Raw genomic sequence first — 17,533 nt, 5'->3', positions numbered from 1 at the left:
TTAAAGAGAAAGGTTCAACTTTGTGATAACCTCTCAATCTTTGCAACTGACTGCAACCGTTCAAGAATTTGGAGTACTATGATTTATTGGGCTGTTTTCATCGAATTCTTGATCTTGTTCTTGATCTTGAAAGAAAGAGTTATGGAACTTGCAAAGCATGTGGTGCTGCCATCTCCTAAACCTAAGAGTATCATTGAGATTCTTGGAGACGATCTTGTTTTTCGCATCTTTAGTTTTCTAACGTTTGAAGAACTTTCCGAAATTAGGAACTTATCAAAGCACTGGAAAAGGTTATATAATTCTGTTCCAAAGATAAGAATAGATTCAAGAGATCTAAGTGAAGATAGACGCGGATGGCTTGCTAATTTGATGCGTATGCATTGGGAGAACCGTCCAGATACGAAGAGGGTGGAAAATCTTGATGTATACTGGTTATTCAGTGCTGATGATGACATTTACGAGATAGAAAGATACCACCTGCGAAGTTGGATACAAGAAGCTGCGAGATGTAATGTCCGAGCGATCAATCTTGATCTCCACTATCATGATGAAATTCAAACAATGTTTGCCTTCCAAATTGATGATGCCTATTCATGCCGTCAACTTGAAAATCTTACTTTGAGCTGGGTTCAACTGCCATTGCCAACTACTGGTTTCTATTCCCTTCAGGTTTTGGAACTGATAAGTGTTACTGTTTCAGTCGATAACTTTGGAGAATGGATCTCAGACAATTGCAGAAGATTAAAGGAACTGAAACTTGAATGTGCTGCAGGGACACAATTGCTTAATCTTACTAGTTCATCGCTTGAAAAGCTGGAAATATCTAACTCTGAAGAAGATCATCTTTGTCATATCAGCATTTCTTGTCGGAAACTCGATGACTTGTTTCTTGATTTTTACAGCAACTCCGACGATACTTCTTTAAAAATTTGTGCTCCAAATCTTTATACCTTGATTCTTGGCGGAGACATTTTTCATAGGTACACCCTTGGGGAGTTCAGCAATCTGCATATTGCCAACATCTATGTAGGAAGGAATCCTTTCCGTCGAGCTGAGAGAGGAGCAATAATGGACAGAAATCTGACAAAAATTCTTCAAAGTATTCGACAGACCAGATGCCTCACCTCAGATGAAAAGTTTATTAGGGTCATCTCTCATTTTGATATGATCTTCTGATAGAAATTTTTACGTCTGATAAGTCAAATTATGGATATCCAGTGGTTTTTACTTTTTTCTCTAATTGTTGCAGCCTATACTGGAAAATAATCTAACACTTCCAACATTCTCCAATGCACTCTTTCTAAGTCTTTGCGATGTGCAGAACTTCCCGACAATTGTGTCCTTTCTCAGGGTATTCCCCAATCTGATGTCTGTGGAAATCATATCTGACGAGGTAAATCTGCATGCTACACTCCTATCTCTATGTTTTGCTTTGCTATATGCACCCCATCTCACTTCAATAAAAGCATTCAGTCACTCACTCAATTGACAGAATGAATCCACATTTCGTATTCCAGTTGATGGACATACAAAATGCTTTTCGGATAAGTGAAACCATAAAATCTGAAGTCCGAAAAGTCATTCGTCACTCGCAGAAAGTAGAGATAAATGTTTCTGGAAATATGTTTTATATGTAAAGGCAGACCAGGAAGCTGAACCTGATATTAGTCTTGCATAGCGAACTGGAGTCGAAGCATTCCTCAGATTGTATATACATTAGCTTTTCGGTTTTAACCATATAGGCTTGTGAAGTTTAATGTAGTCTCAATACGAGGTTGAATTGTAACCGAGTTATACCTCATTAAAGTACAGTTATATAGCAATTTGTTGCTTGGTTTTAGTGTTTAGTTACGCAATGATTTATCCTTTATTTTAGGCAAAACTCATTGATAATTTTTAAAAATTTTCAATTTTGTTATTGATTGAGAAAAAAATGAGATCATTTGACTAAATGATTATTTTGCAGTTAGAATACTTTATTTTCCTTCAAAATAATTGAAAAGAAAAGAAGAGTGTCGTTTGTTGTAAAATACAGGCAAACGACACAATCCTAGTCCTCGTTGCAATTTAAGCTATTGTTCTACTGGTTCCCTGATTTGTGTGATGGCTGAAGAAGTGGGATGGAAAGAGTGCAGTTTATCTATTCAAAAATTGAGAGGCAAAGAAAGACATGTCTTCTTTTTCTTTTCTTTTTTTTCTTTTTTTATTATAAAATCCAATCAAGATTTGCACCCAGGTCTGGGTTATCTTATACATACGTAATCTTTTTATAAAATAGTTATTTCACAAACTAATTAATTATAATTTCAAAATATGATTTTTATGTTTGATATTGTAAATAAATAATTTTATTAAGTATTAAATTTTAAAATAATTTTATTTTTTATTAATAATTAATTATTCTTTTATTTAAAAATTTAGTAATAATTTCTACCTTCATACTAGTTGTCATTTTTTTAATATTTGATTTGAATTAATAAGCATTTAATAGATTTAATTATAGAAATAAATAGCTAATTAAGACTAAACAACTATTTTATAGTTATTAATATGTATATTATATTAAATGAATCTCAACATTTAATAAACTTATAGTTTATAGATGATGAACATGTTATTTTTTAACTATGAAATACCGATTTGTTTTATACACGGATAATATATTCATTTATTATTAGTGTCATTTCATTAAACATTAACTCTAAATTCATCACTTATAAAAAATAATTCATTTATTATTAGTGTCATGTTTATTAAATAAAAAATTTTAGGTTCATTACTTATAAATTGTATCTTCATGATAGTGTTATTAATGTAAGATTTTTTAAATGTAAAGTTTATATTCATTAATTTTTTTATAAACTTGTTCTTAATATATGAATATATTATTTATTACTTATAAAGTGTATATTCATTTATTATTAGCGGCAATGCTCATTAAATATGAAATTTAGATGCATTACTTATAAAATATATATTCATACGATATTAATGGTAGAAATATAAATTTAGGTTCATTGCATATAAAACTATATATTAATCTATTATTAGTGTAATATTTATTAAATATAATATATATATTCATTAATTTTTACCAGTGAATTTTTTTTTTATATATGAATATATTTTTTAATTTATGACTTTTTAGACTATAATCTATAAACCTCAAGTATACGAATGATGAATCTATAAATTATAACATATAAAACTATAAGTCATTTTTTAAATTTAAATCATAATGCTGATATTTTGAGGAAAAAAGAATTAACATTATTCTTATTATTTTCGAAACATAAAATTTTTTCTTATATTTACCCTTAATTACGATGGCTATTCATATTATTTTTACTAGATAGTGTTTTTTCATATTAAAATGTTAATATATACTTTAAAATAAATAAATTTAGTATCATAGTAAAAAAATAAATGATAAAATTAAAATAATAATATAATAATAATAATTTTCAATAATAAAATAATTTACATTAAAATATGAAACGTGATACAAAATATTTGATAGTATATTAATTTATTTACATATTGTAATAGATTTAAATTTACAGCGTTAGTTTATTTTTAATTTTAATTTATTAACTATTTTAATAATATAAAATATCAATTAAGATACAATCAAATAAATCTGATTTTATAATTTATCAAAATACTTGTCTAGCTTTATAATTTAATAATACATACGTGCGTACATTTTGATTCTGGATATATGATTTTTCATGTTTCTGTATCCATATCCATGATATAACAATCCAAGCAGGTCGTATTTAAAACTTCAAATTGAAATCCAAACAGCCCAATTACAACAGCCTAAAATAAAAGCTTCGTAATGGGAAATGCTGGTTTTGCAATGTACTTTCAGCATAACGACAACAGAGGTCCTTAACGACATGGGGATGGGGTATAAAAAGAGCATACGCCAGCGTTTTATTGATGATGGCCCTGTGGTATTATGGTGCCACGTATTTTGACCAGGTTAATAATTTGAAAATTTAAGTGCGCGGTCTTCTTTGTTCGAATTTTTATACATACGATACGAGTCGTACTAGAAGATCCTTTTTCTTTTTTTTTTTTAAACAAATAAAAATTTAAAATAATGGAGTCAAAATTGTCTCTTTCTCCATAAAAATTGAAAATTCTTCTTCTTCTCTCTCTCTCTCTCTCCTTTCCTTCCCTGTTTCCGGAAAAAGTTTTGAAACCCTAACAACTCCAAACAACAGAAGAAGAAGAAGAAAAAATGAAGATAAAGAAGCCATTGCAGCAACTGAAGCTCTCTGTTCCTACTCAAGAGACTCCCATCACTTCCTTCTTGTAAGTTATTAGAGGCATTAATTTAATTCGATTAAATTCAGTCTGATCAAGAGAATTTGAATTAGCTAATTTTTTTTTTGTTCATAGTATTATTATTTTATTAATAACTATTAATTTTTTTTGGTACTCTAGCTATGCTTGTTTTAATTTATCAGGATAAAACTGGAAAATACAAAAGTAGTTTAGCTGATGTTTTTCAAATGAATAATAACAATTGAATATGTGAAAATGAACTGACAGAACTGCCAGCGGTACATTTCATGACGGAGATTTGCTTTTGAATCAGAAAGGTTTGCGACTCATCAATGAAAATAATGAATCTCGTGTAAGTTTTTATTTTGATTGGAACGTTTATTTTAAATATAGTCGATTTGGGGAAAAAAAAGATTGATTTTGTATATCTGACAGGGTATTACAGAGATAAAGGAGGTTGATATTGAATTTTCATTGGAAGATCTTGAGACAATTAAAGTGATTGGAAAGGGAAGTGGAGGTGTTGTCCAACTTGTTCGTCATAAATTCATTGGGACATTTTTTGCTCTCAAGGTCATTTTTCACTCTTAACTAATATAAACTATGTACTTGCTCTCTCTCTCTCTCTTTTAAATGTTTCACTTGGCCTATATTATATTTAGTATACTCTCTTTACAATTATAGACTCTCCTTTCTTTCAAATGCTGAAAATGGAGAGGTAATAAAGGACTTAACTGTTTAAAAATTGGGTTATAGAAAAAAAGGATGAATATAACCGCCTGGCATACTACCCAGAGTAGGCAAGTATTTTGGTGTATTTAGATATACTCATTTTGTCCTTTTGAACCATACTACCAATATAGATGGAGGATAATGGATGCAATTGTTTTGCACTTGACATGTTGCCTTCCATATGTTTTATGGCTGCCTGCATTTTGAGTTTTATCTGTGTTAATTTTCAAGTTCTCAGAGGGCATTGCCTCTTTCAAGTTATAGAATTATGAAGTTATATTTGTCTATATCTTGGAAGTTCAATTCGAGTTGTAAAATTTCAGGTTATCCAGATGAATATACAAGAGGAAATTCGCAAACAAATTGTACAGGAGCTGAAAATAAACCAAGCCTCACAATGTACTCATGTTGTTGTTTGTCACCACTCGTTCTATCACAATGGAGCTATTTCGCTTGTGTTAGAATACATGGACCGTGGGTCTCTTGCAGATGTCATTAGACAAGTTAAAACAATTCTTGAACCTTATCTCGCGGTTGTCTGTAAGCAGGTCTATATGATTCTTTATTTGGAGTCTGAAAAGGGAAAGGAAGTTTAAATAGTTTTTTTTTCTTTCTTTATTTGGCTGAATATTGTGTCTCTATTTCAGGTGTTACAAGGACTTTTATACTTGCACAATGAACGACATGTCATACATAGGGACATTAAACCATCCAATCTTTTAGTGAACCATAAGGGGGAAGTGAAGATCACTGATTTTGGTGTGAGTGCAATGCTGGCTAATTCTATGGGTCAAAGGGACACTTTTGTTGGAACTTATAATTACATGTCGGTAAGTCTTGATTTTATTTCCCTGTTATCACTAGATAAGCACCAAATATCAAGTTAATCCGTACATTGATTTTCTTTTTCCCCTTACCATCTATAGTAATTTCTTCTGCCATATGTGGCTTGTGTGTACACTGCAGATGCAATGCATATTGAAATTGTAATGGTTTAATTCTTCCTTTTTTAGCCAGAGCGAATTAGTGGAAGTACCTATGATTATAGCAGTGATATCTGGAGTTTAGGCTTGGTAGTACTTGAGTGTGCTATAGGGCGGTTTCCTTATATGCAATCTGAAGATCAACAAAGTGGCCCAAGCTTTTATGAACTTCTGGAAGCCATTGTAGAAAGCCCACCACCATCTGCTCCGCCAGATCAGTTCTCTCCGGAGTTCTGTTCATTTGTATCTGCCTGGTAATAACCTACAGAAACTCATTTGGTGTTACATTATGTTGCCTAAGCATATATTCTAGCTCTATCTTAATTTGCCCTTTAGTGTTCTCATGACGACATCTGTTTGCTTGAATGATTTCAATTCTTAAGTTTTAGATGGTCTCCAGTTTAAATTGATGGATCATAGTTGGCTTGTCATGTCAAGTGGTTGAATAATTTTCTAGTTCAAAACAGAACTCTTCACACTCTGCATGTTCACACGGTTTCTGTTTTTAAATTTTTGCATGAATTCACTAGTATTACTCCTGACTGTTATAAATCTTTGCAGTTTATGGAAGAATCCTCAAGACAGGGCATCATCTTTAGACCTCCTGGTTAGTAGTTTAGAATATGCTTTGTCTGTCTATTTCCGAAAGTCTTTTTATACTATGCATGGATGAAGGGTAATTTAAAGGGAAGGGAAGTGAATAGATGCAGAATTAGTTTCAATCATGTTTGGCAAATAAATTTTTTTCTTTTCTTCCCTTCAACTCTCTTTCCTTCCCTATAGAATACCTTCCCTTCCCCTCCCCTCCCCTCTTCATTGCCATGTATAGTGTTAGACTTCACCCATGATGCAAGCTGGAATCATGTTTTCTTCTTTTTATTTTTCCAGAGTCACCCTTTCATCAAGAAGTTTGAAGACAAAGACATAGATCTTGAAATTCTGGTAGGCAGCTTGGAACCTCCTGTGAACTACCCTAGATAGTTTGTCTTCTTGTATGTCAAGCCAAGATAATTTGTCTTGTACCGTCTCTGTTGATTGTGCAGCCAAGTTAACTTGTCTTGTGATGCTGTATCAAATATAAAATGTTTGACATCAGGACTCAGCTGTGAGTCTTGATCGAATGTTACAGAAAAAGTTACATTGTATTATCAAAGCAAATGATTTACTATATAGATCTTTCCTACATTTTCGAGCATTATGTCTGATTGTGGGACAGCTTAAATTTAGCCATCATCGAACTGCAGTTCTGGGCTGCCCTCACAAGGAATTTAGCACTATATTATCAATAATACTTTTCAAATCTAAATGCAAAATAAGATTCAAATTCAAACACTACCTCTGAAACATGATGCACTACAACCTGCAATTGCTTGTGCCATTACCAACTTAAGACCACAACTACCGTTGAGCCACAAGGTCAAATATGTGTAGTTTCCTGACTGATGAGCAAATTGATGGGGAAGAAACAAATATGCTCATAGAAAGGATGATGTCAGACCCAAAGATTTCATGTAATCATAAAGAATGCAGGAATATGTTGTAAAGAGGTAACACTTGGTTGTAGGTAGGTGTAATGGGTCCAAGTGTCAGGATTCTGTGGGCATTATGCCATTGATCATAAAAGATTGTGAGCAATGGATAAGAAGAATTTTAAATTATGAAATGTAATTTAATGAAACCAAAAGAATAAGGTAAGATAAGGTAAGGCAAGGCCTACCTACAAATGCATGTGGTGGCAGTTTGATTGATACAGTGGGTTTCCAAGTCAACCTCCTTATCCTTATTACACCCTATCTTACCAACCAATTATCCCTCCCCAAACCAACTAAAAAGAGTAATGCTGATAATTATCATAATAATAAATGAAATCTACATAAGATTTACCACTATTTTATGCCACTTTTTTCACAATGATTGAGATGTAAGAAAACTAATACTTTCTTTCATCAGATAAAATTTAGCATTACCAGAATTCTTGGTGGAAGCACCTGGTAATTTTTCAGGAAAAGTAAATAAGACTTCCATTTTCTACAAAATCTACAAAATTTTGCTGGTTGTTGTTGTTTCTCCTTGACTGTTGATTCAAGAAGTGTAGACATATTTTTAAGGAATTTGTCTCCACTACAAGAAGACGATTCTGTAGATATTGTTGACATATGTAGGTGAAAATTCCTTATTGATCTTTTCTTTTAAAAAAATATTCAGGACTTTTAACATATTTTCGAAATGATGTAAGAAATTTAATTGGATAATTATATGGCCAACTGAGACTATTAGCTCATCAATATAGAGAAGGTCTTGGTTCATGGCTCCACGTTCACATGTATGCAATCAAATTGTGAACAGATGCGCCATTCCATAGACAAGTAAGAATTAGTAAAGTGGAAAAGAAAAAAAAAAAACAACCAAGCTTATGTTTTGGGGAAGCAAAACTTATCTTTTTTTTTTTTTTTGACATACCTTTTACTGTTTGGATGCCTAGAAACTTGAAAATATTTTAAATTGTTATTGCTTTATGAGGCAAAGTTGCCAAAGACAGTGACCTAAGTTTCTCCATACAAAAAAAGGATGGTGACTCAGATTTGGATGTCTTCAACTTTAAACCTTATCCACTTCCTTGTACTATGGGAAAGCTATTGAATATACACCATTAATAGATGATGATGATGATGACTAATCACAAAATAAAAGAAATATAATATTTATATAAATTCAAGAAAACTGGTCGATACCCTCCAATGCTTCTTTTATTTATTTAATGTAACCTTTCTACCTTAAACTATTGTTTCTTTTCTTCTTTATATTATTCAAGAGCAATTAAACAAAGTAGCATGTATTTATATGCTTCCTCCAAAAAACCCACATTGTTAAAAGTCTTCAACAATACTACTATAAGATCATATTTAACATATCCTAGCCTCTTCTTCTCGCCTCTTGTTTGAATTTAAAACTAATGGCTGAAGAAACACAGAAAATTTTCTTGGGTCTTGCTTTACAGAAGATACAACATGATCAAGATCATCATTGGGTTGCAGCAGTGGAAGATGGTGACAATGTTTGTGAATCAACATCATCAGGTGAATACTCCATGGGAGAAGATTCAATAAATTCAATTGTATCTCGTTCTTCTTGTTGTTCAACAGATCTAGAAGAAGATGCATCCTCTTCAGCATCATCTTCAGCATCAACATTGGTATCATCACATGCAAATGATGGACCCCTATATGAATTATCAGAACTCATGGCCCAACTTCCCATCAAGTAAGAATGTTATATAATTAGCAAGATTATTCAAAAACCTCTGATGTGGTGGATTAATCAATTTTCTTGATATGATATATTATATGTATATATATATGTATTTTGCAGGAGAGGGCTTTCAAAGTTTTATAAAGGGAAGTCTCAATCTTACACATCTCTAGCAAGTGTAAAGAGCATAGAAGATCTTGCAAAGAAAGTAAGACCATATAACAGTAGATCTAAACTGAAGTCATGCAAGAGCTATGCTGTTTTAGATGCCCATAAATCATTTAGTCCCAAGGCTACTATATCAAAGAAGGCTTCAAGAGGATCTTTTTTGTCTTCCTCAGGTAAGAGGGGTTGTTCTTTAGTGGCAGACTTTTAGGCCTGTCTTAGCTTCCACTTTCCATGTACAAATCACACCTTTTGATGGTGTTGAGCAAGAACCATATTCCACAACTTGCTATATGGTTTATATATTGCAAGCTGATCCTTTTGTTTTCACTACAAGAAATGATTTACACGAAATTTGGTGCATATTTATGCGAGAATAGGCAGCCTAAAAGGCAATCTGCCAGAGAATTATATATACTTAATACTATTAGATTCAATCAAGCTATACCATTTCTTAATCTTCAGATAATGATCATATGGGTGCAAGAAATCATAGCGTACTTTCTGTTCATTTAAATTACTTATATATGGGAAAAGATAATATTGATCAAAATTTGGGATTTTTGTTCAATTTGCGTCTTGGCATAAATATACACAAAAAGAAATGTATGGATAGCTATAATTATTGTCGATAATATTTATTGCGCTAGAAAAGAATTCATCACAATCTGCTGTGTAATTAGTAATTTTAATTTAAAGTACTTTAAATATATTTTTAAGTGATATTTATTTATGTGTTTATTAAAGTGCTTAAAAGTTATAGGTTTGAAGGAAAAAAAATATGGAGATATTTTAAAAGGGTTTTTTTTTTATGGCTTTCTAAGTCTCGATCTCTCTTCTCTTGATCCTTTGACTATGAGTCATTAGTTTGCACGATCTATTCTTCTATAATTCAAAAGAACTAGCTCGGCGACATAGATCCAATAGAGTATAAAGATCATTCATGGCTAAGTTGCCTTCTGTTGGTTTTAACTTGAGGATTTACCCTGCCTTGAGCATACAGTATGAGAATTATTAGAATGAACAACTTTCGGCTTCTTTATGGTATCAGAGCCATGAGTGAAAGAGAAGAGAATTAACCAATATGGCTGCTGCAAGTTTTGAATTCATTACCCAAACTGCTACTCTTCAACTTTTTCCATCTTGTATAAAAACCTTAGCCAATAAAATAGATCATCTTATAGAAATATCCCATATCTCTGAAATTGCCCAAATTGATAAAACCTTTGTCCTTATAATCAACCCGTACACTATTTTCAAAAAACAAACCTTGGTAAGAAGAATCTTTAACCAATTATTACACAAACCTCATCTCATGGTCAAGGAATACATCCAGTCTTCTACATTATCTCAATGTTCTTTAACTGCTACTATCTAAGAATAATATGTCACCTTAGAAATCCCTGAGTCTTTTATCCAGCAATGGAAATGACAATAATACATTCATCTCCACCTTGGAGACATTAGATTGGTGTTGTCCTACCATGGTAGAATGGGTTTACCTGTCACTGCCCGAATGTCACTTAGACACCAGATATCTTAAATATGACCATGTTGTTATTGGAATAATTGTCACAACCCTTAATACAGGAAGTGTAGTACTCACTTTCTTCCTTAATTTTAATATGTCACTCAATGATCTGTATCTCTCTACGGCATTGAAGGTACAGATCCAGATCACTGGAGTTGACCAGGTGGTTGATTCTCTTACAGCAACACTGCATCACTAATTAGTATATCGACTGCAGGATCATGCGATAAACCTACAACTACCAGATTTTCAATCTTCATCAGATGTCATGTTTATCATGGCTGATGTAGGTCAAGTTTCACCAATTATCCAAACACCGCGGCAATTAGAAAAAGGAGATCTAGAAAAGCTTATCCCTCTTGAATGGGCAACAAACTATGAAAAATTTTACCAGTCTCGTGATAAGTAGATCCAAGCTACATATCCCCTTTTTATCAAAGAGAAAGATGGCACTGTAAAGACCATATTCAGAAAAACTGAAGAATCCTCATCCTCCTTTCCATCCATCTTCCAAGCATCAATGATACAACCAGTCCCATCTCAAAAATCTGACAAAAGTCTTCCAGTACATGTCTTTTTATCTTCAGGACGTCATGTCTATCCAGCCAAGATCAATGGCCATTTTATTTGGGATATAAATCCTTCAAAGTGTGTCCCAGGATGCAACTGTGCAGAAGAAATAGGAGAACCATGTTTTCAGAGACCCAAACTTGAAAAGCCTAGATTGATTCCAAAGACATTCTATAGTTCTACATGTTCACATAAAAAATCCAAACACGATGATCAGGACCCAGATGGTACATCAAAAGTAAGGACTTCGTTGCCTATCTATGAATAAGCTCTAGAGATTCTACAAAAAGAGAGACATCTTCCCAGTAAAGTCTCTCCATCTTGTCGCTCGAAAGTACAACCTCTTGTGTCTACAGCTTTACCTGTACAAAGTTGTTTCATGTTTCAGGATCATGATTTTCCTCCTTTAGGAAAGTCATAAAATGTGAGATCAGAGGTCACTCCGTCAAAAGTGGCTCCTTTTAGGCAAATTGAGAAGCTGACTCAAGCAGAAGAAGTTCTAAACTGACAAACTTCCAATGCTCTAGCCCAGAACAGGTACCTAAAAAAGATTGATGGAAAGTTAAACCAAGCCTTCATCTCACACAGAAGCTAGATCAGAAAATGGATACCTTATCTCAAGAAGTACTCCAGCTGTATTCCTCCTTAACCTCCAAATACCAAGCCCTGGATAAAGAGCTTCGAATACCCCCAACCAATTAAACCAGCCTTCACCCAAAAGGAGAAGGAAATTACAAGACTTAAAAAGTAGATAGGTCAAATTGAATATAACCTTAGAAAAAATCAGTCTTCTATGATCCATTCATTCACATCTACAACCTCCACATCTTCTATTATAGCCCCATTATATTACTCTATATTTTCTTTCCTCCCACAGCCAGAACAAGAAGAAATTATTTACTCATCTTTTAGTACTTTTTCATGCCTCTATCTAAAAAAATCCACACCCCAACAAAATGAGGCATTGCATTCTACAATCTTAAAAGGCAGCAAATTGCCAGACCAATCTCTAATCAGCTCCTATGATTATGATTCTGATTTTTCTTCTAATACCTCAGGAATGGCTGATATAACAGAAATACTCATGCATACCTCTACTGCTGAACCTTCTCCAGAAGTAGTAGAACCTGAAGATGGTATAGATGATGCACAATTATATTTTGTTCCTACTAGAACCCCACACCAAAGGTCAAAATCTACTGCTGGAACAAGACCTTGGTTCACTTTTGATGATCTTCCTCCGTCCAAATGGAGAGATAAACTTTCTAAATTCCTAGCATAGATTGATCTCCAAATGACCTTTGAAGGTGTTATACTCAAAAAAGTTCTTGTTGGATTTGTGATAAGATTCACAGGCAGTTTAAGGGATTGGTTCCAGTCGCAGCCTAAATACACCAAGCTCCGATTCGTAACTTTACCAACTCCATCAACAACGGTCACAGTCCTCCATAATCAGTTCCTTAGAAGCTTTGATCTCGTTGTACGACAACAGAAACAAGAATATTTTGACCAAAAATGTTGTTAGTTAAAAATCAAGGATCTTGAAAGATATTACTCTGCAATGTGCAAATTGTATTATGTCATTGGTGGACACGATGGTGATGATACCCTAACATATACTTTCATCACCTCATTACCAGAAGAAATTCAACCTGAAGTAAATAACATGATCGCCGCAATAAAAAAACCAGTCACCTCAATTACTCTTGGAGAAATCTGGCAATTTATACTCTCCTCTATTAAGAGACTATGTGACCGACAAGAATTATTTAGAAAATTGTCTCAACGGGACTTGATTGTTCAAAAAGCCTGCAACAAAAGTCACCTAAAGATTAAATGCAAGTCCTCTAACTGTGTTTGCTCGAGCCACAAGAAGAAATCGAGACATCATTTTCAAAAATATTCTCATGATAGAAGCAAGAAATTCATAAGGAAAAAGTCATATATTAAGAAGTTTAGATATTTTCACAAAAAGAAAAATCGAGAAAACAAATTAGATAAATGCTACATTTGCCGAAAAAAGGGGCATTATGCAAAAAATTATCCTCAAAACCCAAAAAAGGCAGCAAGAATGATCCAGCAAGTTAGTATGTCCATGTCTCTACCATATTCATTTGAGGAAGACATAGAATCCCTATTATCAGAACAAGATGATCTCGCTCCAGAAAGTCTCTTTGGAATAGAAGAGGAGCATTCAGACTTTACCAATTCCTCAAAAGAGTTCTCTTCATATTATGATGCTGATACGATTCTGATCTTAATGATCAACCTCCCTACAAAAGATGAAAAAGACATACTAGCAAATGTGGTGCAATATCATTTCTCTCCATCACCAATTCTCCAATTGTCCTAACTTGCTACTAAGGTACCTCCAGTACCTTATGTTCCGGTACAAGTGTTGCCTTCAAAGTATTCGAAACTATCTCAGTCATAGCCTTCTTTGACATTGGAGCTCAAAGAAGCATGATGAATCCTGATATCCTTCCATATGAGCACCATAAATCTCACATCCAATTTTTTAGAACAACAAATGGCCAGACTTTCAAGACAATTTTAGTTAAGAAATAAAAGATCGGGATACAGTTCTTTCCTAACTGTGTGGTATGGACATACATTATTGTTTTAGACCTCCCAAATAAAGACCTCTTGGTAGGTTTTGATGTTTATTACCAAGCTTAAAGGCTTCAAATTCTTCCTACATAAATAAAGTTCAAGAGACAATTTTGTCCATACATAGATACTTCTAATATGTTCGCCATATCAAACACAGAACTACCATTTCTGTAATACAATGAGAAATTCCTCTCCTTTTGTCCTGAATCCCATTCGCATTTCCAACATCCACTACTTTTATGAAAAAATCCTCAGTTTTACATCAAGCTTCCTTTCAAGCTTAACGAGGATGTCAATTCTACTAAGGCTACTCATCTAGGAATGTCTCCTACAGACCTCGCTCTTGCCAGATCTGAGTGCCTGACCCTTTTACAACAAGGTCTAATTGATCTCACGATCTCACAATAGGCCTGCCAAGCCTTTTATGTAAAGAAAAGATCTGAAAAACTAAGAGGAAAAAAAAGACTTGTTATTGATTACAAGCCTTTGAATCACTTCCTGCAAGATAACAAGTTCCCTCTTCTTCGCATCTCGAAGCTAAAAGTCCACATCCAGAAGGCCCAATATTATTTAAAATTTGATCTTAAAGCTGGATTTTGGCAATTGGGTATCCATCCTTCAGAAAGGTACAAAACAGCCTTTTATATTTCAAACGCCCAATACCAATGGACGGTCATGCCTTTTAGACTCAAAACGGCCCCTTCCCTATTCCAAAAAATAATGATAGAAATCTTTGAACCCATCCTCTATTCCTCCCTAATCTACATTGATGATATTCTCTTATTCTCATAAACGGCTGAAGATCATCATCAGCTTCTGAAATAATTCCTTGTTGTCATCCAGAAGTACGAAATAATGGTTTCAAAAAAGAAGAGTATTATTGACCAGTAAGAAATAGAATTTCTTGGAATGCATTTTAAGAACAGCCAATATACGTCTGGTCCACACTTGACAAAAGAGCTTGATAATTTTCCAGACGAGAATCTCTCTGTAAAATAAATCTAGCAATCTCTTGGAATACTCAATTATATTAGGGATGCCATACCACATCTATCCAATCACACATGTCATCTTTCCAAAATGCTCAAAAAGAACCCCTCCTTCTTGGGCAACAAAACAAATAGCAGCTATCAGGAAATTGAAAGAATTGGCCTAGAATCCTCCACCACTTACTGTCCCATCTACATGACATCTTATCCTACAGAAAGATGCATCAGATCACGCGTGGGGAGCCATTCTTCTTGAAAATCTTAATGACAAGGAAAACCTGTGTGGACATGCATCAGGACAATTTTCTCCAGCAGAAAATCATTACCATTCAACGTACAAAGAAATCTTAGTAGTGAAATATGGAATAAAAAGGTTTGAATTCTTTCTGATCAGTCAGCACTTCTCAGTATGGATGGATAATTCTTCGTTTCCAAAAATTCTTGAATCCAACTAGAAAACTTTACCAGAACCACAATTATTAAGGTTAAAGTCATGGTTCAGCAAATATAATTTTAAAGTCCAGCATATAAAAGGAACAAAAAACCTCATCTCAGATTTTCTATCCAGACTCTCAAATCCACAACCAAAATCCCAACCTATTGTCCTCCTCACCTCAACAACCAAACTTCTGATAATCTTTATAGCCTCTACGTCCTCGCCAAAAAAGCCTCCACAACCTTCCTCTCCTCTAGACCTTCCTACGAATCTCACAACAAAACAAGTCAACAATTTTGTCAAAAATATGATATTCCATTATCTAGTAATCATCTAGCAGACTTTCTCACTCTTTATCCAACCCAATTTTTTTTATCCAGATTACCCTTGGTGCTTAATCTACCATCTTTCTCCTATCCATCCACAAATTAAAAATGAACTATTGTTTCTATGGTGCCTTTCCACAGTATGTTATCATGCTATAGAAGTTCCAGTCATAAACCTTCTATAATTCTTTAATATTGATACAAATACGGGGACTTATCCATAGAAATATCTCACTTGGTTCAAAACCCCATATGAAAAAAGGATCTCATCAAAATCATTCATGAAAATAAAATATTCATAATCAATAACTCCAAGGCTTCATGATACCATGCCATCTATATTATTCACAGGTCTTATTTTAAGCTCTCAGTGGACACATATGTCATCCAAAACATCTGTCAATATTGGAGGACAATCGAAATACCATTACATCTTGCTCCTCCAACAGTAACAAGGGAATTAAAGATTACTCTGCAATTAAGAAATGATCTAGGAAAGATCAATGTCTCTACACCACTTGTCTGCACTTACAATGGACCTGATAACCAATGGACTGAACAGTCCACTTCATCTTTGCTACCATCACCTCTGGATGATCCAAGTTTGACCATAGAACATCAAGACGCCATTATGCAAGATTTTCAACCACTAAAGAATGATATTGGTCTGTGGTATCCAACTTTTTATGGCAATCCAAGTAATGGAGACAACCCAATACCCAATCTCTCTCCTCCATATTTCATGTAATAATTGAAAGAATATAACAGAATAAGATTCATTATCTTATCCTTACTGTCTTTATGTAAAAGTGTGTAACCCTTATCTTATTTTCTTTATGCGTGTGTAAGAGGATAAGATTCATCATCTTATCCTTACTGTCTTTATGTAAAAGTGTGTAACCCTTATCTTGTTTTCTTTATGCGTGTGTAAAAGGATAAGATTTCTTATCTTATCCTTACTGTTTTTATGTAAGGCTCCTCTATAAAAAGGGAGTCTCATGTAGTGTAAAGGCAAGTTGTCTTCTCTCCTTAATTATAAATAAAAGAATTTCCTTATGGATTTCTAAGTCTCGATCTTTCTTCTCTTGATCCTTTAACTATGAGTCCTTAGTTTGCACGATCTATTCTTTTATAATTCAAAAGGACTAGCTCGGCCACATAGATCCAATAGAGTATAAAGACCATTCATGGTTGAGTTATCTTTTGTTGGTCTTAGCTTGAGGATATATTCTGCCTTGAGCATATACAATATGAGAATTATTAGAATGAACAGCTCTCGGCTTCTTCATGGTATCAGAACTATTGGTGAAAAAGAAGAGAATTAACCAATATGGCTTTCTCAGTCTTGATCTCTCTTCTCTTGATCCTTTGACTATGAGTCTTTAGTTTGCACGATATGTTCTTCTATAATTCAAAAGGATTAACTCGGTCATATAGATCCAATAGAGTATAAAGACTATTCATGGTAGTTGTCTTCTGTTGGTCTTAGCTTGAGGATTCACCCTACCTTGAGCATATTAGAATGAACAGCTCTCGGCTTCTTGATGCTTCGTAATTAGTCAGCACTTCAGTAGTAAAGAAAAATTGATCATAATTGATAATTTTATTTTTTTTATTAAGTTCATATATCAATTAAATAAGAA

The 17,533-nt window shown here is 33.5% G+C and overlaps 3 protein-coding genes and 1 long non-coding RNA gene across 4 annotated transcripts; 3 read left to right on the top strand and 1 right to left on the bottom strand.

The window, feature by feature from the left end:
- Positions 1–141: 141 nt before the first annotated feature.
- Positions 142–1,637, top strand: LOC8265132 (putative FBD-associated F-box protein At5g56700). Its single transcript, XM_015716172.1, has 3 exons — positions 142–1,146; positions 1,250–1,393; positions 1,518–1,637. The coding sequence occupies exons 1-3, from the start codon at positions 142–144 to the stop codon at positions 1,635–1,637; spliced, it is 1,269 nt and encodes a 422-aa protein (XP_015571658.1).
- Positions 1,638–4,128: 2,491 nt separating this feature from the next.
- On the top strand, positions 4,129–7,209 carry LOC8265133 (mitogen-activated protein kinase kinase 6). Its single transcript, XM_002514158.4, has 8 exons — positions 4,129–4,323; positions 4,564–4,648; positions 4,732–4,869; positions 5,352–5,576; positions 5,676–5,858; positions 6,042–6,265; positions 6,573–6,618; positions 6,900–7,209. The coding sequence occupies exons 1-8, from the start codon at positions 4,250–4,252 to the stop codon at positions 6,990–6,992; spliced, it is 1,068 nt and encodes a 355-aa protein (XP_002514204.1). The 5' UTR covers positions 4,129–4,249; the 3' UTR covers positions 6,993–7,209.
- On the bottom strand, positions 6,620–7,654 carry LOC125369507. Its single transcript, XR_007215254.1, has 2 exons — positions 7,348–7,654; positions 6,620–7,077 (listed from the first exon to the last, which is right to left on the bottom strand). It is a non-coding gene; the product is annotated as an uncharacterized LOC125369507 (long non-coding RNA).
- A 1,094-nt stretch (positions 7,655–8,748) lies between these two features.
- LOC8265134 lies at positions 8,749–9,788 on the top strand. The gene is made up of 2 exons (XM_002514159.4): positions 8,749–9,272; positions 9,381–9,788. The coding sequence occupies exons 1-2, from the start codon at positions 8,965–8,967 to the stop codon at positions 9,634–9,636; spliced, it is 564 nt and encodes a 187-aa protein (XP_002514205.1). The 5' UTR covers positions 8,749–8,964; the 3' UTR covers positions 9,637–9,788.
- The last annotated feature ends 7,745 nt before the right edge of the window (positions 9,789–17,533 follow it).

Source organism: Ricinus communis, chromosome 3 (genome assembly GCF_019578655.1).
Source record: "Ricinus communis isolate WT05 ecotype wild-type chromosome 3, ASM1957865v1, whole genome shotgun sequence".
NCBI lineage: Eukaryota > Viridiplantae > Streptophyta > Magnoliopsida > Malpighiales > Euphorbiaceae > Ricinus > Ricinus communis.
The sequence above is the reverse complement of the archived record's forward strand: the minus strand, read 5'-3'. Positions and strand labels throughout refer to the sequence as shown.